The sequence below is a fragment of the Rhopalosiphum maidis genome, chromosome 3, assembly GCF_003676215.2.
Source record: "Rhopalosiphum maidis isolate BTI-1 chromosome 3, ASM367621v3, whole genome shotgun sequence".
In the NCBI taxonomy this organism is placed as follows: Eukaryota; Metazoa; Arthropoda; class Insecta; order Hemiptera; family Aphididae; genus Rhopalosiphum; species Rhopalosiphum maidis.
This window is the reverse complement of record NC_040879.1, coordinates 46,776,659-46,802,380: the sequence shown is the minus strand read 5'-3', so window position 1 is coordinate 46,802,380 and position 25,722 is coordinate 46,776,659. Positions and strand designations below refer to the sequence as shown.

The window sequence follows — 25,722 nt, the reverse complement described above, 5'->3', positions numbered from 1 at the left end:
ATGCTTATGTATTTTTAATTTTCTTATAGATATAAGAATATATAAGAACCACTTACATAGGATTTTGTATAATATAAAAATTTGTATAAATTTTTTTTTTTTAAATATTTATAATATATAAAAATAGTAAAGATACATTTTATAAAAAGATAAAATGTAAGTAATTTAGTTAGTTTTGATGTTCTATTTCAAATAAATAATAATGAATAAACAAAGAAGTGAGCACGATGCTCACTCAACAATAATGGCAGGATATTATACAGTGATACTAAAGACGAGTTTAAATAATGTGTAATACATAAAAAATGTTAAAATTATTTATAATTATTTATTTCAACCAATAATTAAAACATATATAATAAATTATAATGCTAAATTAGAAATAAACAATCAAACACTTATTTAATTATTAAGTTTCTTGTACAGATATTTAATAAAACAAAAAAAAATAATTTAGTTAAAAAAATCAATAAAATATACAGTAATGTGTAGCCCGAAACATAAAAAAAAATTATACAAAACAGTTTTATTATATACGAAAACTCAAAGATACATTTATTTTTATAGTTAACTTAAACATAATAAATTATATACATATAGTATACACAGTTATACCAAAGCATACAAATATACATAATTCTTATATATTATAAATGCCTATAACTTAAATGAACATGGCAAATTTGAAGTACATGTAATAATTATGCGTGTATTAAGTGTGTTTTTAGATATAGGTACATTTTTATATTCTAATAATAATAAAGAATAAATATATTTAAGGATGTTAGTTGGAAGTTAAAGTATTCATTAACATCATAAAGAACATTATGGCACAAAATATTAAATTAATTCTTATTATTAAAAAACATAATATTTAATATAAATTTAAATTGATAAAATTGATTATTTTATAATAACAAACATAATATGAAAGCTACTCATTTTTAAAGCAATTACAAAATGTCATATTATACTAAATACTTCAACATAAAAATTTAATAATTGTTAAATTTTAATAATGTTACTTTATATACTGACATTTTATTTAAAATATATGTAAAATATTACAAATATTAATAATATAAAATAATCACTGTATAAAGACATTTTATGAAAAATAAATAAATAGTTTATAGTATAACTATTCATATTTTAAATTATTTATGAAATAATATTAATTTATTTTAATATACATTGTATACATTGTACATACTATGTACTTTTAAGCCATAAAGGAATAAATTTGTGTTTAGGAGTGTAAACAGTTTAATTTATATCTATTATTATCACTATTACTATAGCATGTATATAATTCACATAACATATTCACTAGTACTATTTTTTCACAATTATTAGTTAATATATTAAGGTAATTGAATAATTATAAACAGTTATTTTATTTCACATAACAATAGACAATAATCAATTGTCAAAAGTATTTATATTTTTATCAAAGGGCATTTATTTGTATCTTGTGTATTTACACTTATCTATGAAATTAAACTTAATACAAATAGCAATTAAACATGTTTTTATAGACCATATAAAATATTATTACAAATGTCTTTCATATTGTGGTGAAAAGGCAATATTTTCTTTTCATATAGACCCATTGGTGTAGAGAGCCAATAAGATATAAGAAAAATATACAACTTATACATAAATTTTATAATTATGGTATACTTCACCAAAACAAAACAAAACATAACATAATAGGCTCCTAGTCCCTTAGAGGAATTCTCTGATGTTGGCTGCAACAGGCCAAATAGTTTTATTTGGTCAACTAGTCCGCAAGTTGTTAAATCGAGAGATGGCATACATAGTTATCAAAACAATATAAGGGAGAAAGTATATAGATTGGCAGTATCTAAATATGAGGTCGATATGTAAAAGTTGAAATGTGCATCCCCAAAATGAAAACTGATACATTTTCATAGTGTATAAGAAGAATGTCCACAATATGCGTTTCTACATAAAACAAATGCAATATTAATAAAAATTAAATAATATAATAAATCACAACTATGTAGTTAAATTTTTTTTAAGTAATTAATAGAATTTATAACTATACCTATATAGCTTATTATAATTATATGTTTGACTAATCAAACAAAAAAATGTTTATATAGTGTGTAAAAAATAATTTTTAAATTTTAAAACCATTAAAGATGTATTATTTATTTACAAAGAAAATAAATTGTTATATTTTAAGTAAAATCAACTCTAATTTAATTTTTATATTGATGGAAGTAATAATAATCATAAATTAAATTATGTCATTTTTATTATAAGAAACATAATTCTAAAAGTAATTTTTTGATATTATACTAAGATTTCAAAAGCATAACAAATATTTGTTGACAAATAAATATATATTACATTTTAAAGTTAGATTGACTTTCATTATTTCCTAAATTTATGAAGATATTTTAAGATAATGCAACACTCACATGTGTCATCTTCACCTTATAAACATACAATATAGAAAATCTATGTTAGTAGAACCAAATTTGTGTTATTAACTTAAATATTAGAGTGAAATCAGTTTATTTTTTTGTAATAAAATCCACAATCTGTTACAAATAGAACAAACAAATGAAAGCGTTAATCGATTAAGAAGCCTTCCAATGAAGGCACATAATTATCAATGTGAAAGGTAAGAATATTATCTGTTTAAGCGTTTTTTTTCCAATATTTTAATTTTTAACTTACAATATTTACAATACTCATATCTTAAATTAATAAAAATTTATAAAAAAAAATGTAACGAGCCATTACCTTTAACTTTGATAATAAAACAATTCACTCTAATATTAAAGCTAACAACACAAAATCAGTTTTACAAACGCAATACTCAAATTTACTATATTGTTTATAAGTAAGATGAAGACAACATAAACAGGTATAGCATTTCCTATCCCATTTCCTGATTTGTCATTAAAGATAATGTTTTTAAAATCATATACAAATTAAACTTACGCCCGCAGAGTCAGCATAATTACGGTATTGTCTATCATAAATGTCTTCCACTGCTAAGTAAAAAGGCACTGAACATAAACTAACATAATAGCCTGCATATATGCCATGCCAAATTGCAGAAATACCAAAAGCTACCAACGTCCTTCAATAAAAATAAAAAGATATATTGTTAATGACAAATCTATGATATATAATATATATATATAAATGTAATTACCTAAGTTTCTTAATAGGAATTCTTCTATACACATATTCAGCAATCCAGTACTGTACAGTCATATTCCAAATTCTCGTAGCTCCACGGACTGTTGAAATAGTTTCTACTTTCATAATATCAATACTTTCAATACAATCAAAATTGTAAGCCTCTTCTTTTCCAGAATATCTATAAATAGTACAGACCATAAAAGGTTTAAATAATTTCATTTAAATTAAACCAATACATATTTATAATTTATATACAATAAAATCATACTCTGTTTCTAATGATTCAAAGTTTCTAGTTGGCCCACTTCCAGACTGTGGGTCTGTAATTTCAGGATAAGCACCCATTCCCGAAGCTATACAAATAAGCTCAGAAAAAATAAATCCCAAATATAATCTTGTGCGAAAAATAAAAAATGAAGAGTACATATACCATAATCTGTATGATAATGATGTTGATGTATAAAAAGAGTCATTTTTGAATTCCTAAAATATAATAAATAAAAACATAATTACAAACAATTTGTACTTAATTATAAAAAAATTAAAGTGCTTAATTAGTACCATAATTAGTTTAATTCAGTTAATTAACTATTTATACATTTCTATCTTTAATTCCTATTCTATAAGAAATGTATATATTGTATAACTAAGTTTAGATGACTAAGTTAGGGAAACTTTAAATCAATATTAATAAAATATATATATACTATATTAAAGAGTTAAACTATCATTATTGATAATACAATTTGAAATCAACCAGTTGTATGAAAATAATAGCAAAAAAAAAGGTGAATAATTTTTGTTTATAATAATATTTTATAAACGATCAATTTATGGTATTAAGCTATAGAAATATTCTTTTTATCCATTTGGTAGCTTATATTTTAAAATATCAGAAAAATATTATCAAGTATAATAAATATAAATATGTATGTATGAGTAGTCTCATTGAGAATATTTTATAATTATTTGACTATAAATAAAAAAATGTATAAAAAGAAAATTAAAAATAGAATAATATGAAAATAGTGGTAAATAAAACTATAAGATGAAAAAAGTATTTAGTATTCTATAATTAAAATATAAAGAAAAAATAGTTTCACAAACTTGACAATGAGTATAAAATATAAAGATATTTTTGAAATAAATACATAGAATTTTAAAGATAAATAATTTATCACAATTTAATATAGGTACAATTAAAGCATAGTATATTATGAAGTAAGAATAAAAAATTTCAATTTAAAAATGTACTAATCTATAACAATTTACAATCAAACAGTATGCCAAACACTATTTTTAAAGCAGTACTTTATACCTAATAAAAATTTTTAGACACAGAATACAAACCAACTACATTTTAAATCATTTTAAAATTAAATATGAAATACGTTTTAGAAATAATAGCAATTAAAAGATAAAATAATTTATTTTTATTTTTATTTTCATAGCAATATCTAAATAAGTATAACTCAAAAATTACAATCTATATATATATAGATGTATATATAAATAAAAAGATAAAATAATATTCATATTTATATAAATGTATTTTTAAAATTAAATCAAGGTAATAACTACACCAATTTAAGTTTGTTAAATTTACTGGATACATTACAATTATTAAAAATAATTGTTTTTATAATTTATTTGAATTAAATACAAAAAATTAAAAGGTCATAAAATATTCATTTACTTACACTCAATGGAAATATCCACGAAGTTGCCAAATAACAAATAATTAAAGTTGGGATTATACGTATTTTTTTAACTAATAAATTAATATAAGTAGCTTTTCTCCAATAATTATGATTAAATAAATCCCAGTAAGTACGATACTTAAAATATGGTCCTATAATACAAAGTATTTTAAAACAGTTAAATAAATATAATTCTTATAACAAATTTATATACCTGTTTAATAATTACCTGTTAAAATGCCTATATAACAAAATGCATAATGAAATACTTCTATAATACTAGGTTGACAAATCATTTTAAATTTTTTTTCAGCATCACATTTTGCATCCTTTTGTTTCAATTTAATTAAATAACTGTCATGGACTTCAAACGAAAGACCAACAAGCTATTAAAATGTAATAAATTATAAGTTTTCTAATACATGTATATCATAAATAATATAAAATTTTAAAATATATATAAAAAATATTGTGCTTAAAAAAAAGCATTCAAGTGTAAAATGGTAAAATAACACAAACTTAAACATAAATTAAAAAATATCCTTACAAACAATGATTATCATTGAAACTTCTTAATTTTAAAAATTAATAGTTACATATTTAATTTTCTTATATACCTTTAGAGTAAGCATCATTTGTATTAAGTTGGTATGAGCTGGTGGATATGGTATTCCAAAATATGTTGTCATCCGAAAAAATATTAAATATCCAAACGTAAATAAGAAACTTAATACATGACAACGCCTAAAAAATAAGTTAAAATAATTTAATTAGAAACATTTCTTTTTAAATATGATTATAATATGATCCACCCCGTAGGATCGCCATTAGTCCTAAACTTGTATTTAATAAAGTATATATTAGTATATACTTATTGCACATACAATTACAAAATATGTCCTTAAATAGTAGTTTGTAAATTGTCGAATCAACGATAGAAAAATTAAAACAAGTAAGTGGACAAATAGGAGTTGTTATAAAAAAGAAAATTCATGCTATTGTAGAAAAAAATCCAGACTATATTGATTTTAAATCAGTGGAATAATGATTGGCAGACATTCTTCTAAACATTTGGAATTATTGCCTTCAGATTTTACGCATTTCAAACATGCTCTATTACATTGATTGATTTAGAATGGCTAAACAATCATTAAATATTTTGAGACTTAATAAACGACATTTAACATTCAATAATTTAAAATGCAACACATCATTTTGGTACTTTTATAATTATATTTAATGTATTTTTTCTATAAATGCATTGTACTTAAACGGAAAAAAAAATTTTTCACACATATCTTGATGCTTTTAGTACATATTTTATAAATTATACTTCCATATTTATGTACAAATGTACATATTTTTGTATTTTTAGTACATATAAATCCGTTCCTTAGTATTCAGTTACAATTGAATTAATGACTTTATTTTTGATAGTTAATGTATATACATACAAGAAATAAACTGTATCATACTATCATCACTGATTATAATAAAATTTAAACTTTGAGTTATCCACATAATATTCAAATTAAGAGGATGTTACACCTGAATTTTTGTCTTTGTTGTATAAGCGTGTTTCATAGTAAATTTATGTTCAATGGTTCATATTTAGCTTAATTAGCTTTAATATTAGAGTGAATCAATCTAGTATGAAACTTAATGTTAAGTACTTTATCTGTGTTCGCATATAAATTTTTCTTAATAAACTACATTTGTACATCATAACGTAAGGCAAAAATGTATTAAATTTAAATAAAATTATCTATTTTTAAACAACAAGGATGTATGAGGGATGAAGTTCTAGTGATAATATAGTGAGTGAAATTGAGTGATGATCTTGCAACCATTTTGAGTGTTAACTAGATCAAAATAAATGCGCATTGTATTACAGGGTGTGTCAGTAGATAGGATAGGTATTGGGAAAAAAATACTTCCCTCTCACAACATTTAAGATTGATACGAAACGTATATCAAAGTACCTTACTTAAGGTACATAACTTTGTCTAAAGATGATAATCCTATTTGTTTGATTGATTTATAAAATAACAAAATTAAAAAAAATAATTTGTTGGTTTTTAAATTGTATAATTAATGTTATATAATTAATAAAATATAACTAATGAAGTCGTACCTTTTATCAATTTGTATCAAAATTGAATTGACTAGTGTGCAAATTATCGGATGGACAATGTGTAAGCCAGAAACTGTTAGTACAATAATTGCTCCATAAATTGTTGACATCCATTGTCTAACATTTTTGTGTTTAACTTTTCTGAATAAAAAGCTAAATAAAAATGATAGGACCAATAAGCCAACATACACAGTGTCATCGGAATACATGGTTAGCTGTAGTTCACATCCACTGCGGTATAGGGACAAATAACTTCATCTTCTAACTCTTCTAACCTAGGCAAGCGATAATTACTTTTACAAAAAAATTACTTTTTAAAATCAAAAATATTTATAATAATAATCTATTTTATGTATGTAATATTACCTTATTAATATTATCAGTAGTGAAAATTAAAAAAAATAAGATTATTATTTTGATTTACTGAGGTAATAATGTACAGTTTTCAAAAATAAACAAAACAAACCAAAGGTAATACTGCTATTTTAAAATAAATATCATTAAAATTAATAGATATTCAAACAATAAATATAATATTAAAGCAACTTACAATAATCTATGGACAAATAAGTAACCATTTTAAATAGTAATTAATATTAAATACCTACCTAGCAATATATTTATATTAATCATATTAGTATGTAATATAGTGGAATGGCTGAATTACCTATGTAAATAAATAGCTAATTACTGATAACCTTTATTGCACATAATGTAAAAAATTAAAATACTATATCTATGTGAAATGTAAATACAAACTTTAAATATAATGATGTTTTCTTACCTAAATTGTATGGAATTGTCAATATTCAACACAGGAAATCTAATAATTAGTTTTCAAATAGACGTTATGGTTATTTAATAAGAAAAATATAAATCTTGGTGATGTAAAACAATTTATTTAACAACTACTTTACTACATTGCTGATGCCAAAAAGATATCGTATCATATAAAAAAATAATGTTATCAATTTCGGCATTTTCTGGTTATCAGCTGGTGATAACAATTATAATATTACTCGCAGCATAAAATAAACTATTAAGAGGTAAGTCACAGATATATCTGTGATATAGACCACTAGGCCAGTGTATCTCAACCTTTGTGATATACTATAAAAATATTTCATACTTTTTGTTTATCTTTATAATAAGCAATAAACAAACATTAAACAGCAGTTAAAAATATGTCTATTTTTTTTCTCTTACCTATAAGGCTATAACTTATAATTGTAAAAAATGTTAAGAACTTAAAGAAAATTCGCAATTATTTGCATCAGTGATATATCGCAAACCATCATCCAAAGAAAATAATTACTTGTTCATCAGAATCAAATTCACTATCGTACAATAATTAATAAACGCTTATTTTTTTTTTAAAATCTACTAAATCCAGTCACCATGGATCATAGTCCATAGTTATACATACTGTCTATAGCTCTGATAAATTTTAAGGTTTTTTTTAATACATTTGACCTTTACAATTATACACATTGTTCTTTTGGTGTATATTCCAATTCCAGAGCTTTTTTTTTTGGTAAATTACTGACTACCTACTTCCACAAGAACTTGAGGAAGTTGACGAAGGTGTATTTGTTGACATTTTAAATCAGTTTTCCATTGCGTCCTTTGCTTTTTCATAACGTGATCATACGGAACAGTCCCGCTTTCGAAATTTGTGTCCCGCTGTCCTCAAGGAACCCCAAAAAAGTCACAATCAAAAACATTATTTTGGTAAATAGTAGTTAATAGGTATACCGTATACATATACAGTACACTGAATAGTGAATATACTGATATACATATTAAACATTTTATACTGTAAAACTGTAATGGATTGAAATACCTTGATTGAGATATCATAATAGATTAATACATATTTGAAAAAATAACTGTTTAATAATAAAATATTTTTTTTAAATAATTTTTCATTTGCTAATTTTAATTAAATCTATTTATTTATATTATATAATATATTTGTATAATGGTAAATGAATAATGAATAATTAATAAATATTTAAATAATTTTTTCTTGGACTTTTTTTCCGTTTATCAGGATATTTTTTTTCCTAATACAAGTAATATCATGTATCATAAATTATGATTCATAATTCATAATTTATAAATATTGAAAACAGTGTCGTAGGGCTGAAATAAGCTATTATTAAAAGTGAAAAATTCAAGGTGTTTTTTTCAGTGTTTCATGTATAAACAAGTTCCATGTTTAAAATGCATTTTTGAAAAAATATTTTAATTTTTTCTTAGTTTAAAATTATCGTTCAAAAATAAATTATAAAAACCAAATATTCTTTCGTACGTCTCAAGGTCAATTTTTGTTTACTATTCAGCTATCGTAGATATTAGTATAATAATATAACATAAATGGAAACTTTTAACAACTATACTAAAATTTAAAAAATTATAATGATAATAAAATTAAAATTAAAATACCTATTCAAATAGTTTTATTTGAATACATTTACTCAAAATTCAAATACTTTACAAGACTGCCTGTAACCACCAACGATAACTGTACATAAACAAAAGAAAATATTCGATTTTTGTAAGCCTCTGCTTAAGACTTAATTGTGGATTACACACAGTTCACAGATAAACAAACATTGTCTTTTTTTTAAATAAATTAATATTATTTTACTATAAAAATGAAAATAAGTATACCTATAAATATCGTTAAAAGAGCCAAAATATTTTGAAAATTATTTTATGTCTAGTAATTGCTAATATGAATATATAGTGAAAATTTCAAGTCTCTATAGTAAAATATAAAAAAAAAAAACTGGGTTTGAGTAGAAATTCCAGTTTTTCCTGAATTATTTTACTCATTTATATTTAAAAACTTAAAAGAATTAGATAATTTTTTAACACATTTTAAATAATGAGCGATGAATGTATTGATTTTACAAGCATATGATTTTTGCCTGTTGCTATATACTATATACATATACTTGCAATATATATATATATTGTGATGTATAAAAATTAAATTATCTTTTCACATACTTTTTATACCATTTACTACTCTTTTATTTTGTTTTTATTGTATTTTAATCGAATAAATTTAAGGTAAATTTACAACAAGTCCTTTATTTTTCTAGCTATTTAGAAAATATTATAATACTTTAAAAAATAAAGATTGCTTAAATTTGGTTTATCTAAAATAGAAAATCTTCTCTGTTATTGATAGAGAATGCATTGTTAGTATTTACAATTTACCTATATGTTATGATGTTTGGTATAATATTTATAATCTACATTTTATTTAAGTTGATCGATTCCAATCTTGAATTAAATTCAAAGTTGTATTTTTTGGAAGTATTAAAGATAATTAGGTTTGGAAAACGGAATAATGTGATAATTGCTTCCGTTTATATTATAGTCTTAATGATTTGGAAATTGAAAAAAATCTAAAATTGTTTCAACAAAAGTCTGCAACTGATGAACTTGGTAAAATTTGAAATCTCCAAACTAAAAAAAAAAGATTAATTAAACTTTTGAAACGTAGAGAATTATTTTTAATCGATTTATACTTAAAGTTACATTAATCATACAATATATATTTTACACATTATATTAATTTAAATGATAATATCTAGATTATTTCAAAAAGTTATTTCGTACATCAATTATCTCCTTTAATTTTTAACTAAGAAATATATTTGAACAAAATGTATAATAGCAAGTATAAAATATAACTAAGCAAGTAATCGAACATACTTATTTTTTAAATTATACTTGTATCTAAAAAAACCAAAATTATAAGTTTCAAAGTTTGTTCCATAAATTTAAAAATAAAGCAAGTATAAAAGCTTCTATTATAATATGTGCACAATGAATAATGCAAAAAATATGAGTTAATGCATCAGGTTACGGATAAGGTAAACGGCAACGGTAAGTTTACGGATTCCTTATTATAACATCTAAATACAGTGGACAGTGGAGAAGCATTGTGGGGTTACTATGCGAACCATATCCTAGTATAGTTATATATAAACCTTAAGATACCACGAAACTTATTTAAACATTTCTCATAGGAACGAGATTTAAAAGGTTTATGAATATAAATGTTATTGGCTACTTAAAAATACATATTATTATATTTTTAATTTGTTTATTAATTGTCAGCTGTTTATTTAATTTAAATATTTATTCTATAGTTATACATTATGATTGTTAAAGTATTGACTTAAATTTCTATACTACATATATATTCATGCTTTGGATCACGCAATCGTATACCGATTTATGTAATACATGTTCATTGAAGGTAAAAATTTAATTTAAAATAATTCAACAATTCTATGATGTAGTGATAAATTAATAGTATAAAATAGTTTGTTATTTTAAATTCAAAGTTTATAATATATTTTTTGGGGAGTCAAAAAAATGTAATAATGTTTTTAGGATAAAAATGAATTTATTTAATTTAACTATAATAATAATAATAATAATAAAAAAAAAACTTAAGAAATGATAAAATATAAATATTGTGTGTAATATATAGCAGGGATCATCAACTATAATTTCTATTGATGTCCGTTTTGAAACTTACCATTCTGGCCGCGGTCCCTAACAGTTTTAATAATTTACATCGCACGTTAATAAATACATTTTTTTTAAATTAGTATTTTTATTGATTTATTTATGCATTTTTTCAATAAAAATTAATTTAATTTTTTGTCGTAATATAAATTTTGTATGATACGCTTATAATTTTTATTTATTTATGATATAAAATTTACTCTACGGATAAGGGTCCGTAAAAAAAGTGTTTGCTAGTTGGTGACCCCTGATGTATAGTAACGGCCAACGGGAAAGTTTATTTTTCAAATTAATTATTCAACTAAATAGTTCATGTTCATCAAATTTAGATAAAAATGAATAATTTATACATAATAATATAATATTGTTATTTATTTTAATAACTCTAATAAACAAATGGAGTTTACGAAAAATCGATTTTCTGCAGTGTTCAACATACTAATTTACTTATAGGTATATATCTAAACTTACACAGTTATCTACACCTACTAGTTGGATTCGTATACCTAAGAAATTAATTTTTATACATCACGCATGCACAGCATTGTTATTACTGCTATACGACCTACTACACATATTGTCCGTATACATAGACGAATCGTAACAATTACAAATAATGCGGGAAATGTTCAAGAGAGATGTTGATGATATGCTCATGTCTCCGCTATCTGTGAATACCGATGACATGATTGTGGTAACGATGCCGACATTGCAATTTCGGTACTTTGATGCATTGCCTGAAAAAAATTTACTCAAAAACAATGGACTGACTGGTAAGGTTATAATCACAATTCATAAAACTAAAAAATATTATAAAGATTACTATAATCTTCAGGGTTTTAATTTTTAATACATATATAATATTTAACGTTTTGCCAAGCGTGTACACCGTACGGTATATAAGTCATTAGTATATACAATGGAATCACTAGTGGAATGTAAGAATGTGATGCATTTATATATACAAGGTGATTATTTAATCGAACAACACTCATTATTTCTAAATCTATAAATGTTTTTGAAAACATTTTTCTGACATAATTTATAGTTGAAATAAATCAATATTTCTTATATATATATGTGTAATTTAATATTTTATATCGTTGTATATTATTAAGTTTTTTACATTTTTGAATGACAACGTGATGCATTTTTAAAAATCCATATTCTGAAACAGAAATTTTTTGATTATTTTGATACATAAAAATCGAAATTCCGGAAATTCGGACAAGTAGTTTATGAGTTATAACTTATAAGTATTTTAAATTTGGTTTGTGGAGTGGAGTGATACGGAGATGCCTTGCAAAATGTTGGTCACTAAACTTCGCTCACTTATACTTTAAATACTTATAACTCAAAAACTACTTGTCTAAATTTCGATTCTTATGTATCAAAATACTCCAAAAAATATTCTACTTAAGAATATGAAATTAAAAATCCATGATGTCATTCAAAAACTGTAAAAAATTAAAACAATTACAAATATTATTTTTTTTTTTTAATGTTGTTTTATTTGTACTGGAAATTGTATAAGAAAAATAATTTCAAAAACATAAATCAATTTGGAAATAATGAGTTTTTAATGATAAAAGAATCAACTTGTATATTACGCTTTTTGTATTCTCTATATAATATTATTATTAATATTATTATTATATTATTTTTTTGTTGTTGAAATTTGTGGTCTACGTGTTATAATACAATAGCATTTAGATGATTTTAGATATGTTCAGTGTAAAATAAAACGGGAAAATACGTATTCGTTCTGCTGAACAATATATTATATTAGGTTGTATAGTTTGTGTAATTGTGTATAGATATAATCATTTAGTAGGTTACTGTAAAGGATGTGTAAAATTTTAATTCAACGATAAATCATTGCGTATTATATGAAAAATGGTTCTAAGTGGAGACTGTCCTTCATTACTTACCAGCTACTAAGTATAGTAATTTATTTTACTAAGTATCTGATACGGTAAATAGAATTAATTTTTGCCTGAAACATTGAATTTATTATTTTATCATAAATACTCTTATAATAATTATTATGTACTTATAAATAATATTTTTATCATATATTATTGTTATTACTTATTAAAATATTAGTTTTTGAGTTAATACCAATTTACCACAGAAAGGTATAAACATAAAGAGGTCTATAAATATCATGCTATGGGTAATAGCTTTAAATTAATATTACTATTTTTAAAACATCCTCACACAAGTTATTTTTAATTACAACTAAATAATTGATAAATAACTAAAATCCTTAATTTAATATCGAATTTTGTCCAAATTTGGATTTCAATTAGTTATAAAAAAAAATAATATGTTATTCATACATTTTTAAATTTGTTGTATTACAGAAATATGTTTAAAGAAACTGAAAGAACTATTTATGAAGAACCTCGGTTGTATTAAATTTTAAAGCCTTATCTAAAAAAAATAGAAAATTGTACACATTTTTTATATTACAAAATAATTGATAAGTTGTCATGATTTTAAAGAATAACGTCAAAACTTGAAACACATATAAAAAATTGTAACAATATACCTATTTTTAATATTTTAAAATTTCTGTATAAAAGCAACAAGTGGGGTCACATAGAATTACAATTCAAGTTTATTAATCAAGTCTTAAAATGGTTATCAATAATAATAATGAAAATACTTATTCTTGTAATAAAATTAAGTTTACGATTTCTGAGCGGAGCTCAGAATCTAAAATTGAAAGTGATTATTTTTAAATTTTGATTTACCTATTCTAATTTGTTAGATAATAGATATACTTATTAGACATTAACGTAATCTATTTACGAATATATTTTAAATCAGTTGTTGTCTGTAGTAATGTTTAATTTGTCTAATTATTCGTATTGTAACATGATTTTATTGTGTAAAACGTGTGTCATTATTATAATGTATAGTAACGCTGACTGGTTTGTGGGCTGCCGATCAACAGCCGTGCATCGAAGGCGCCAACCTGGAGGACAAGTATAATTTTTCTCATTTGCATTTCCACTGGACCGATAGTGATGGTAGTGATGTCGTCAATGAACACATCGTCAACGGTCGAGGGCAAGTATCAGACGCGTATTCAGGATTTTTGTTAGCGGAGGAGCAGGGCTTACACATTTTCCTTCCCTCTACATATATAATATACACAATTACCACTAATTTGACATTTTTGACATCGGAAACAATAATTTTTTTTTTCAACGTTTTCAATCAAAAGCAACGGCTTATGACCACCTAATCTAAAATAATTTTCAACAAAATAATCTATCAATGATTATCATATAGCTCATGCCCCATAGGCCTTAACAACTAATATTAACATAGGTGATCCATACACGATCATTTAAGATTGTAAATGCCACTCTATGAATCATGACTGTATTGTTACATAATTTTCACCATAGATCCATAGATATAGATAATGGCAGTGATTGTTACTGATTATTTTTTATGATTGATGAATATTAAAATGTATGGTTTTTTTATTACTTGACTAGTTGGTTACAAAAATTTGATATTATTGAATGATTTTACATAAGCTCTGTCATATTATAATCAAATTAAAAAAAAACGTCATTGCAGTATAATATATTTATAATAAAAAAATTATCACAATAAAAATCATAGGTAATATAAAATATAGCTTTGTAGTGGGTTTTGTAACAAGTTGAGCCTTGAGAAATATGATATACAATACAATGGATATAGTTACTAATTAGTTAGTTGTATCTTGTATCTTGTATGCCCTCATCGCTAATATAAATGCTTACCTATAGCGAGTAGCGTATAAGAAAGAATCTTCCTTGGTGCCTTGGTGGCTAGTTTTTCCTGTAAAGAATGTTTTGAGCAAAATAACGACGACGTTGATATGTGTGGGTCTTCAGTGCGTAGTAGATAACTCCGGTACTGTATAAAATCACCAACTAATTAATATTATTATTTACGACTATCACAATAAGGTCACACGAAAGACCATGAGCGGCGTCAACAAGATTGCACATTGCCTAAATATAACCCTTTATAATATAGACACTAAAATAGGAGTGTAGGATACTTAATTAGGTCTTCCGTTTTATAAAGTAGTAAATATTTCATAATAATAAAAACCGTACCTAGCCGTACTAACTACTGGGTGTCGATATTTTAACTTTAAGATAGCAGTGTAGCATTTTCCAAGTATCCAAGTTTATATCATAGAATCAGGTGGTCATATTACACATGCGATCCATTATACGTCTATCAGATCATTATTGTCACTGTATATTATATTATTACATTATAATAATGAATATCTATAATATTAATAATTACTTATAGCTAGTCTTGTAAAGTATTCGAATAAAACTATTTGAATACTTTTTTTCGAAACAGAAAAATAGTTTTAAATTTATAACAAGAGATTTTTCTATTATTAATTGGGCAAATTATAAATCATGAATATTAGTTATATTAATTAAACGAAATATAATTGGCAGATGATATGATTATATTTATAAACATCATTATGTTTTATACTTTTATGCCGTATGCCGTATTGAATGTGGTTTTTGTCTTGTATAGATCTATTATTATTTATAATTGTAAATTTCAACCATTCCAAAACTGATAAAAACTAGCAGAAAAAAATATTCGAATATGTATTCTGAATACCTAAATTCTTATTTATTCGAATCCATATTCCGAATACAAAATAAAAGTATTCTTTTCAAGACTGCTTATAGAGTATCATGTTTGCGTCATAGTTCTATATATATATATATTTATATATATATATGCTACAGTTGACAGTTATAGCCGTTATAGGTACGTATTCGAAGTACATAGAATATTAAATTTTCTGATAAATAATAAGTAAAACCGTGTGTTATAAGTATGATTGAGTGCTAGGTTAGTTTTTTCTCTATTCACATTATGGTGAGTTTTAAAAGCATTATTAACATACATTTTTTTTGTCTAGACACGAGTTGGAAATGCATTTAATATTTTTCAAAGGGTCGTGTAAAACAATTGTTGAAGCTGGATCAATAAAAAATGGTATTGTAACGTTGGCATATTTATTTGACGTAAGTAAATATATGAATAGACCCTAATCCTATATACTAATATAAATATAATGCGGGTTGTTTTTTATATTATTTTCTTTAACGAGTATATTTTCAGTTTTCATTAGAACTACTGTCTACAGTCTTTTTTTTAATTTTACTTTTATACCTAGTACCTACGCTGCTATAGTGCTATTAATGGTTACCTATCTCCTAATTATTTACTTAATGTCAACTTTGAATTTGTAAATAATGTAAAATAAATGTCCTTGAGCTCAAATATCAATGAATAAGTTTTTAGGTACCTAGTATGTTTAACCTTTTTTTTGTTTTAAGTAACATTTTGTAACATTATTTTAAAATGTGTTCTAGATAAACTTTTTTGAAAAGTTAATAATTATTTTTATATTATAGCCAAGGTAACACACTAACACCCCTCTCAGTCATGGTATACTCATATTTACATTTTTTTTATTAATAATGTTTATAATAATAATATATACATCTTTCTCATAAACGTTATTTATTCACTTGTAATGCTAATTTTTACAATAAAGTATACGTAAAGACGTAGTTATTTTAATTTTATGTGTATAATTGTGTCAACTAATTTTGTATAACACTCTCCCCCATTTCATAGGTAAGTTTAAGTCAACCTTAAACTTACCTATGAAAACCATATTAGTCAACTTAATAATGAAAATTGTATATAAAAATTATATAATATGTAAATAAATAGGTGCATTTATGTGGGTTTTTGTGTCAAGGTCGTGGGCAAATTTATTTTACATGATTACTTGATTACTGAACAGAAAATTAATATCTAGGAAGTTAAAATTAAGTATGTGATCTGAATTCCGAAATATATATACTTCTTGAAGTATCATATATTCGTATACATATTTGCATTTATTACATCGAATGCAATTACAATTCCTACTACATCATTTGTATTTGAACTGTAGTTTAACTGTTATAACCTATAAGTAATCAATTATCATTTTTAATCATTATACCATTTATATCATTTATACCAATTACCAATGCTATATGTTTAGTATGAATAATTTATAGTTTTACGATAGATATTTCATATTTTATAGGTCACAGAAAACCAACATCAGGGCATTGATCACATAACTACTCATTTGAGTAATGTACAATCGTTTGGAAAAACGTCTAGAATACCCGTTTTTCCGTTAAGTCATTTGATTCATAACCAACCAGTTGAGTACTTTACGTACTCTGGGAAAATCGATATACGCGGATGTAAGTGTGGCGTAGCTCAGTGGATAGTTTTCACTAAAACGAGTGATGTTAATCGTGAACAGGTATCAATCATTTATATATATATATATAGGTTTATATTATAAACACATACCTACGCACAAGTTATATATATATATATATTAATAGTCGAATAATAAAAGTATTGAAAATTATTAGTAAATGTGCTATATAAATATGTCGTATCATCACCCCACCTTTCTTCCAAAATAGAAAATAATATTACGCTTTCAGACTTCAGTAGGAACTACGAGATTGGTTTTCTCTAATTTTGAATAATAAAACATCCAGATTAAATGTATTATATATGTAGCTTTTTTTGTACTTATTTGTTCGTTGTTAATATTGGAAGAGAAGTCCACCACGATATAATTCTTTAGTCACTTCAATACTTCATTCAGGATCTAAAATCTATAGGTATCTACAATAATACAACATTTGTGGACCTACTCTTGTATCTTATCATCCAAAATATTAAAGATATTAAAGATGACAAAAAAAATTATCATTAAGTCCGAGTGTACCTATTAATCATTGTTTTTGGTATAGGTACCTTCTTTAATCTTTAGGCTATTGCATTAAAAAAAAAAGTTTGGAACATGTTTAAACAAAACAAATTCACGTTATATTTGTAAAAAAATACATTTTTTCTTATTTATTTACTTAAATAATATTTTATGATTTAATGGCATGCAAGAAACAAAACAAAAATCATGCAATTTTTGGTAAAATGTGTTTACAAATGTACACCCATACAATGTATACCCGTTAAAAACTCATAAATAATTATATTTACATAAAAATATTTTTTATTATTATCATGTACTATGTATGCACGGCGTTCCGACGTGCTTATACTATGACAAAAAATAAAAACGTCATGCTCAGATGAATCAGTTCCGTTGTATGCTGAACAAGCAGGGTCATGCTATCAATAGTAACTATCGAAAGGCCAACCCAGTGCCAGCCGGAAACAATACACGTCCCTATCTGGTGGTGTTGAAGGGCTACCACAGCGACTCGACGGATGACGTTGTCGTGGCGGCGGCGGTGGACTCAGAAGCGGGGGTGCCGGTGGTGGAGTTAGAGGCGGGGGTTGAGTTAGAAGCAGTGGTGGAATCAGAAGCAGTGGTGGAATCAGAAGCGGTGGTGGAATCAGAAGCGGTGGTGGAATCAGAAGCGGTGGCGGAATCAGAAGCGGGAGTTGAGGTGGCCGTGGTCCGATCACGTTCCGACGAACTAAGGCAGACATCAAGACGCCCATCATTGATTGTCGTCGCATCGGTCGACAGCGGTAATTCGCGCTTGCCCCTGTGCGTCAAGTCCACTAAGGCGCAACTGTTGCGTCGTGCGTTCAACCTGAACAAGCTGAAGGTCCACAACTACTGGCCATCGACTACGAAGCCAATTGTCATAAGCAACCACGGGTTGTTTGAACACGTGCAGAGGGCGACCGTTGTCAAAACCGAGAACAATAGCTTGCGGCCGTCGTTGTCGTTGGTCAACGCGACCAGACCGTCGTGGAAGTAAATGTCACGTTATTATAATACGTACACCAAGCATGTGTTACGTTCAAAAGTGTACGGCCAACTACTGTTGTTATTGCTATATGTACCTGTTATGTTATACATTAAATAATAATGTGTATTTGTACAATTTTGTACGACTTTGGTTTAGCTTGGATTCTCTTGGGTACAACCCCGTTTTTCCTTTTCGTTACATAATCGTTGATTTTTGTTAATGTTGTATAGTCAGTCGATTGATATCTATGTAGGTATTTATAGAACAATTAACCATTTTCAGTGTATAAGTAATAAGTATGTATATGCAATAACATAAATAAATAAATTAATTAATTAATCATTCATTTTTTAAAACAAAACTTGTACAGCTTATACACCTATTAAATCTCTTTCGGGTAAAGGAGAAAATATATATTATGTATAATAAACTATGAAAAAAAATTAATTCAATTATTATTACATTAAAATACAACATTTGTATGGTTCAATTAGGCAGTTCAATTTGAATCCTTTATTGGTATCAACAACCCAAATGATAATCGATATGAATTATAATGAAAAAATAAACATAATATAATTAGTATTGAAAATATTATTTTATATGCTATACTTATACTCCTCTCTTTTTCTTAAAAATTTATATTGTTAATTGTTGTACAAATAAATTAAGACATATTTCATTGCTATCAATTCCAATACATATACCATTTATTTTCTTTATTTTGATTATAAACAATATAATATTACATATTAAATAAACTAATTAAAATGTAATGCACGGTCAGTAAGCTATCCATACTATGTATAGTCAATGGTAATATTATAAGAAGACAAGCAAACAAAGTTGATGTATTCCCTAAGATAAAAAATGGAAGATATCAAGTAAAATTATCATTTAATAAATTACATTTTCTGTTTTAATAAACTAGAAGATTGTATTGCTTAGTAAATTGTTTTGTGAGTTTATTGTTTTCCACAAGTATCAATGCCTTTTAAAAACATTTCTGATCTTTACCTATTTAAGAATCTTACTTAATGATCTGAAAAAATGTATTAAAAGTCAAGTACAAGTTTATTTAATCATAGATATAAATTTAAAATTATAGGTGATAATTACAATTAATTCAAATACATATATATATACATGTACATATTAATTCATAAGTCAGAACAGCTCCATTTGTATGCTTCATCTTCCACAGCTTTCTGAGAATTTAGTTGCAGTAGCCATTTCTGTTCATAACCATTCGATCTATCTACACCATCCCATGCAAATCCTGGAACTATGCCAAATCTGTTTGGCGGACAAAATCCTCGAAACCGCTTTACTTCTATTTATATATATATAAAAAAAGATTTGTTACAATTTTATATAACTAAATTAATATTAATTGTAAACTGAAGTATACCTGGTGATCCATTTAATGTAAAATACTTATTATTTCAAGAACTATTTTTTTGTTATTTTACTTTTTTAATTCTTTATTTAGAATAGAATATTTTTTTTATATACTTTCATAAATAAAATGTTATTTTGGATGAGTAATTTATGAGATAAATATTTAAAACTTAGATTAGTATGTTGGAATAGTCATGAGCGTAGCTAGAACTTCAATCATTAAAACGCAATTTATAAGGTGTAAGAAATATAATTTAGTTTGAAGTGCAAGGGGAGGGCACTTGCCCCCTGCGCCATCCATGGGAATGGCACAAGGATACTCTGCAAAAATTTTTCCCACTATTTTAAACTTTTAATACTAATAACTAGGGCAAGGACTTTTATGCATTTGCATATTTTATCTGGTTAACATTATCATATGCTTAGTAAGTATAACATACATTTCACAACATTTGTGATCTAATACTCAAAAGCTTTTTGCGCATATTTTGATGGTTTATCAAAATTCAAGTACTTTGGTAAATAATTTTCATGAATAAGTGGAATTTTGATTTAGGAAAGATAAATATTTGAGAAATATTTTTATATTTTATTTTTGTTTTATTAGATACTGTTTAGCAATGCATTTTTTCTGAATCTCTGATAACATTGCTTTCCAAGCACAAAGTTCATTTCATATGTCAAGGAAAAAATGTATCTTTTATTTAGCATTTTTTGACATTTTTTAAGTTTTTAAGTCATTTTTGTACAGGAATTGATAAAATTTGATAAAAATTAAGAAGTACTTGAGTATACAGTGCTATTATTAACAACAAATGTATCTGTCTAAATTGTATACTCATTTTTTGGAAATAATTATCAGAGTAAAAAAAGATAAAAGAACTAGAAGATGATGAAAATTATACAAATAATTAATTAATACCTAAGAATAAAAATTTATATAACTAAACAAATTTTTTCAATGTTTAAAATAATTTTAAGAACATCTTTTTAGTGCATTTTTAAAAAAAATTCTGTAATGAGTGCATTAAATCATATTTTTTAAGGCATTTTTCTTGTTTTTTAGAGCATTTAAATCCGTTTCCTAGTGATGACTTACAATTATTTAACAATAATATAAATCATTTAAAAACAAGACTTATCAAAATATTTTTTGTAAATAATAAGTATCTTACGTTGAATCGTTAAATGGATTGGGATGAATATAAGTATTTTAAATTATAGCAAATAATAATTTGGTTTATCTTTAAATATGTTTTAACGAGTAAATAAAATTTACAAACATTCATAAAGCAAATAAGCATTGTTTGTTATAAATGTCATTGCATAGATTTGTACAATTTAATGATAAGTAAATAAGTAATAACTTAAATAAAAGAACTACTCGAATTCAATTTTTTGAATATTTAGAACTTTTTGGAATATTGACTTAGCTCTAATTAAAAGACTAAAAATAGGAATTACCATGTCTGACACCATCAGGAGAATCTTCACCTGATCCTTTATTTTTTGATATATATTCGAGCATTGGATCTCCATCTCTGATTTTGGACTTCAACAAATTCTCCAGGTCTTGGTCATCTGCATATCTTGCTAATGGTTTTTGCATTTCATGCAAATCAGACTCGTATTGTTCTTGAGCATCCTTAACTTGTTTTACTCTACAATTATAAAGTATATATATATAAGATGTTTTAGTACCCAGTACCTAATATGTATAAGTCAGTTAGATCATTAAGAAATAAAATACTGATTATCTCCAAACATATTTAAAATTGTAAGTGTATTATATAGTATAATTTCATCAATAATTATTTACAGCATAAAAATTAATCAGTTACCCTTTTCCCCATACAGCATATTTTGCTTTATGCTCTTTTAATATTTCTTCTTTCTTCTTTTCTTCTTCTTTTTCTTTTTTGAGATCTCGTTTTTTACCAGTTTTTCGATCACGTCTAATAGGCATATCATTTTCTATTGACTCATCATTTTTCTAAAAATTTATAATAATAATTTATAATTTATATACAGTGGAACTTCGATAACTCAAACCTCTTTAAGTCAAAATTTCGATAACTTGAAGGAATGCCATAGCCCCAGCATTTCAATTTATGATAACTCAAATTTTTTTCACCCCCAACCAATTTGAGTTATCGAGGTTTCACTGTATGTTTAATTTATGATAAAACTTATAACTTATATACCTCTTTTATTAAATCATTTAAAGTAGATTTATTTATTTGTTGAACATAATTTTTGACTTGATCAATGTCGATTTTAGTAGAATCCTCTTCAATGTCGCTATCTCCACCGATTCGTTTCCATCGATTTTTATTTTTGTACATGTCTAATGTTTTAACATCTTTAGGTCTTTCGTCAACAACACCTACTATTTGAGGTGCAAATTCATCAACTGGATCAAACCCAATATTAGTTTCATAATCATTTTCAACACAATCAATATTGTCATCAATAATTTGTACTCTACAATAGAAAAGTCAAATATTATATTATTTTGGTTTATGATATTATATTGTAACAATTATTTCAACAGTTGAGTTTCTTTATGATTTATTTTACTTTTATTCAAATAAAATAAGCAAAGATGTTTAAAAAAAAATAAAAGTTGTTGTAAATTATGCATATTTAAAGATGCTTAAAGCTTATTGAATATGCATAATACTTAGATATGTTTTGTATATTAATACCTATATATTAAAGCTATTTTAATGTTATACAAACATATAAGTTAAACAAATAATAACTAAGCAAAACAATTGGAATTGAGCTATTTGTATAATATTCAAAATTTAACACAAGCACAGCCTAAAATGTATGTATAGGCTAAATCATACTTAAAAATAAAGTTAATGATATTGTTCATATTATAAAAAATACCTTTTTTGAATTTTAACTTTTTCTTTTTTCTTCTTTCCACCAGAAAGATATTTTTTTAGATAATCCTTTTGGGATATCACCTTTTTTTTAGTCTCTGAAAATATAAAATATATATTTTTAATATAATATAAGTAATGTTAAACAATAAATAAATTATGTTGATTGTTTCAACAATCAATATTCTACATTAAAAACTATGATGCTATCTTCGTAGTACCTTTGAGTCATATACCAAGTGATACATTTTATTCACTCCTAATATTTAAACTAAATAATAATAATAATTTGTGTAAAACCAAAATATACATTTTAGATATTTTATACAACTGTTAAGACAATGTTAAAAGATTAATATAATTCTAGATGAATAACAATCGTCTTGATATTTATTTGATTATACGTACATTTCAGTGCACTATTTGTTTTACATCTCTTAACCACGCGCAAAATAGCAAGTTTGCATTCAGCAGTACCAACAATGTGTTCATTTTAGTACAAAGGTGAATTGACCTTAAATCAAAAAAAAAAAAATGAAAAGCATCTATGTTCTTACATCAGTTTTCTTACAATGTTTCAATTTTTGTGGTAGTTATTAGTATGTAAAATGTTACAATTTAATAATGCTTTGAAATATGAATACTGTAAAAAAAGCTAACATAAAAACAAAGTTGATGTTCTTAACTTCAAGTTTTAAACATGGTCAATCTACTTAAATACGAAAGTTAATAACACAAGGTTTGTTCTGCTAAATACAAATTTACTGTTGTATATGGGTCAGAGAGAGTAAACAAATATTGCGCAGATATTCTCTTAAGCCGTGAAAAATATAAGTATTGTTAGTACACATCATTTAATGTTTTACTTACCCTTTTGAGACATGTTTAAATGTTTTCAAATGTCTGTAAAGCACGATTTTTTCGATTTAAGATATTTATTTTGTATTGTGGTTTGTTTAGATAGTATCCATATATTTCCCGCTTATCAATTCTGATAAGGAAAGCAACAGAATATTGTATATTCTATTGCCTATACATATCTTAAAAGGAGTTTTAATAAACATTTATTTTTTATATTATATAATTCTATATTTAAGATAGATAAATAATAATAATTATTGTTGAGATTATACTATTATTTATTGATTATATTCATTTACTATCATTTGTAAAAGATTAGACCGAAATATTTTAAAATCGCTTCTCTGCTTCCGAAAAAAAAATATTCGCAATTCAAATTTGTATATTTTTTTTAATGTTGAAGAAGAACTTACTTAAATTTATACAATTAATACTCAGGGCTTTGTTTTTTGTATTAACATTTAATATACTTAGATATAAGACTATTTCTTTATATATATAAATATATAATAGTCGTACTGCCACAATATTTATGTATTAACAAGTAATGCCACAGTGTACAGTCTATTTCCAGTGCGGATACCTTGTCGCTTAAACGAAAATAATATGGTCTGTGGATCGACAGGTTACCACTGCTCTTGATATTTATTATTTTTATAACATATAATATGCGTATTGCGTATACTGCTTTACAAAAACATTTAGTAGGTACAAATCCTTGCCCAATTGAATAGTAGATACATTAAACGCAATATTAAAATAATTATAGGAAATTAAATTAAATAGATATAAAAATATCTAAAAATAATTTTCATTTGTTGATTTCAATAAAATATTTTAAAAACCTATTTTTATTTCTTATAATTTATTTATAAAAATACACCTCACATTGGAAGCTAATATAATACATGCCGTCTTATATATTATTATTATTGTAAAGAGTGATAAAAATAGATATTTGTCGTTTCAGTATTCCATCGTTACATTGCGAGGAAATAACAACATTAATAACAAAAACAATATTTTAATTTGCTATATTATTATTATGTCGATCATCTGTATAATTTCTGAGTTCGGTAACTTGTTAGCATTAGGCCATAGTAGACCCGTAATTTCGAGTG

At 24.6% G+C, this 25,722-nt stretch overlaps 4 protein-coding genes across 5 annotated transcripts; 2 read left to right on the top strand and 2 right to left on the bottom strand.

The window, feature by feature from the left end:
* Positions 1-1,210: 1,210 nt before the first annotated feature.
* LOC113557095 (lysophospholipid acyltransferase 7) lies at positions 1,211-7,965 on the bottom strand. 2 transcript variants are annotated; one of them, XM_026962405.1, is made up of 9 exons: positions 7,805-7,938; positions 7,021-7,290; positions 5,504-5,630; positions 5,116-5,272; positions 4,887-5,038; positions 3,455-3,669; positions 3,197-3,364; positions 2,980-3,121; positions 1,211-1,968 (listed from the first exon to the last, which is right to left on the bottom strand). In XM_026962405.1, exons 2-9 carry the CDS (start codon positions 7,227-7,229, stop codon positions 1,780-1,782), a joined length of 1,359 nt encoding a protein of 452 aa, XP_026818206.1. In that variant the 5' UTR covers positions 7,230-7,290; positions 7,805-7,938; the 3' UTR covers positions 1,211-1,779. The 2 variants fall into 2 exon arrangements, with proteins under 2 accessions (XP_026818206.1, XP_026818205.1); XM_026962404.2 differs by having other exon boundaries at positions 1,212-1,968; positions 7,021-7,295; positions 7,805-7,965.
* A 4,228-nt stretch (positions 7,966-12,193) lies between these two features.
* On the top strand, positions 12,194-15,036 carry LOC113555663. The gene is made up of 3 exons (XM_026960145.1): positions 12,194-12,350; positions 14,505-14,685; positions 15,000-15,036. The coding sequence occupies exons 1-3, from the start codon at positions 12,194-12,196 to the stop codon at positions 15,034-15,036; spliced, it is 375 nt and encodes a 124-aa protein (XP_026815946.1).
* A 1,529-nt stretch (positions 15,037-16,565) lies between these two features.
* On the top strand, positions 16,566-19,454 carry LOC113559123. The gene is made up of 4 exons (XM_026964731.1): positions 16,566-16,658; positions 17,741-17,968; positions 18,813-18,974; positions 19,134-19,454. The coding sequence occupies exons 1-4, from the start codon at positions 16,566-16,568 to the stop codon at positions 19,452-19,454; spliced, it is 804 nt and encodes a 267-aa protein (XP_026820532.1).
* Positions 19,455-20,325: 871 nt separating this feature from the next.
* On the bottom strand, positions 20,326-24,638 carry LOC113557168 (BUD13 homolog). Its single transcript, XM_026962512.2, has 7 exons — positions 24,611-24,638; positions 23,745-23,838; positions 23,051-23,330; positions 22,688-22,839; positions 22,311-22,507; positions 20,565-20,778; positions 20,326-20,487 (listed from the first exon to the last, which is right to left on the bottom strand). The coding sequence occupies exons 1-6, from the start codon at positions 24,621-24,623 to the stop codon at positions 20,606-20,608; spliced, it is 909 nt and encodes a 302-aa protein (XP_026818313.1). The 5' UTR covers positions 24,624-24,638; the 3' UTR covers positions 20,326-20,487; positions 20,565-20,605.
* Between the last annotated feature and the right edge of the window lie 1,084 nt (positions 24,639-25,722).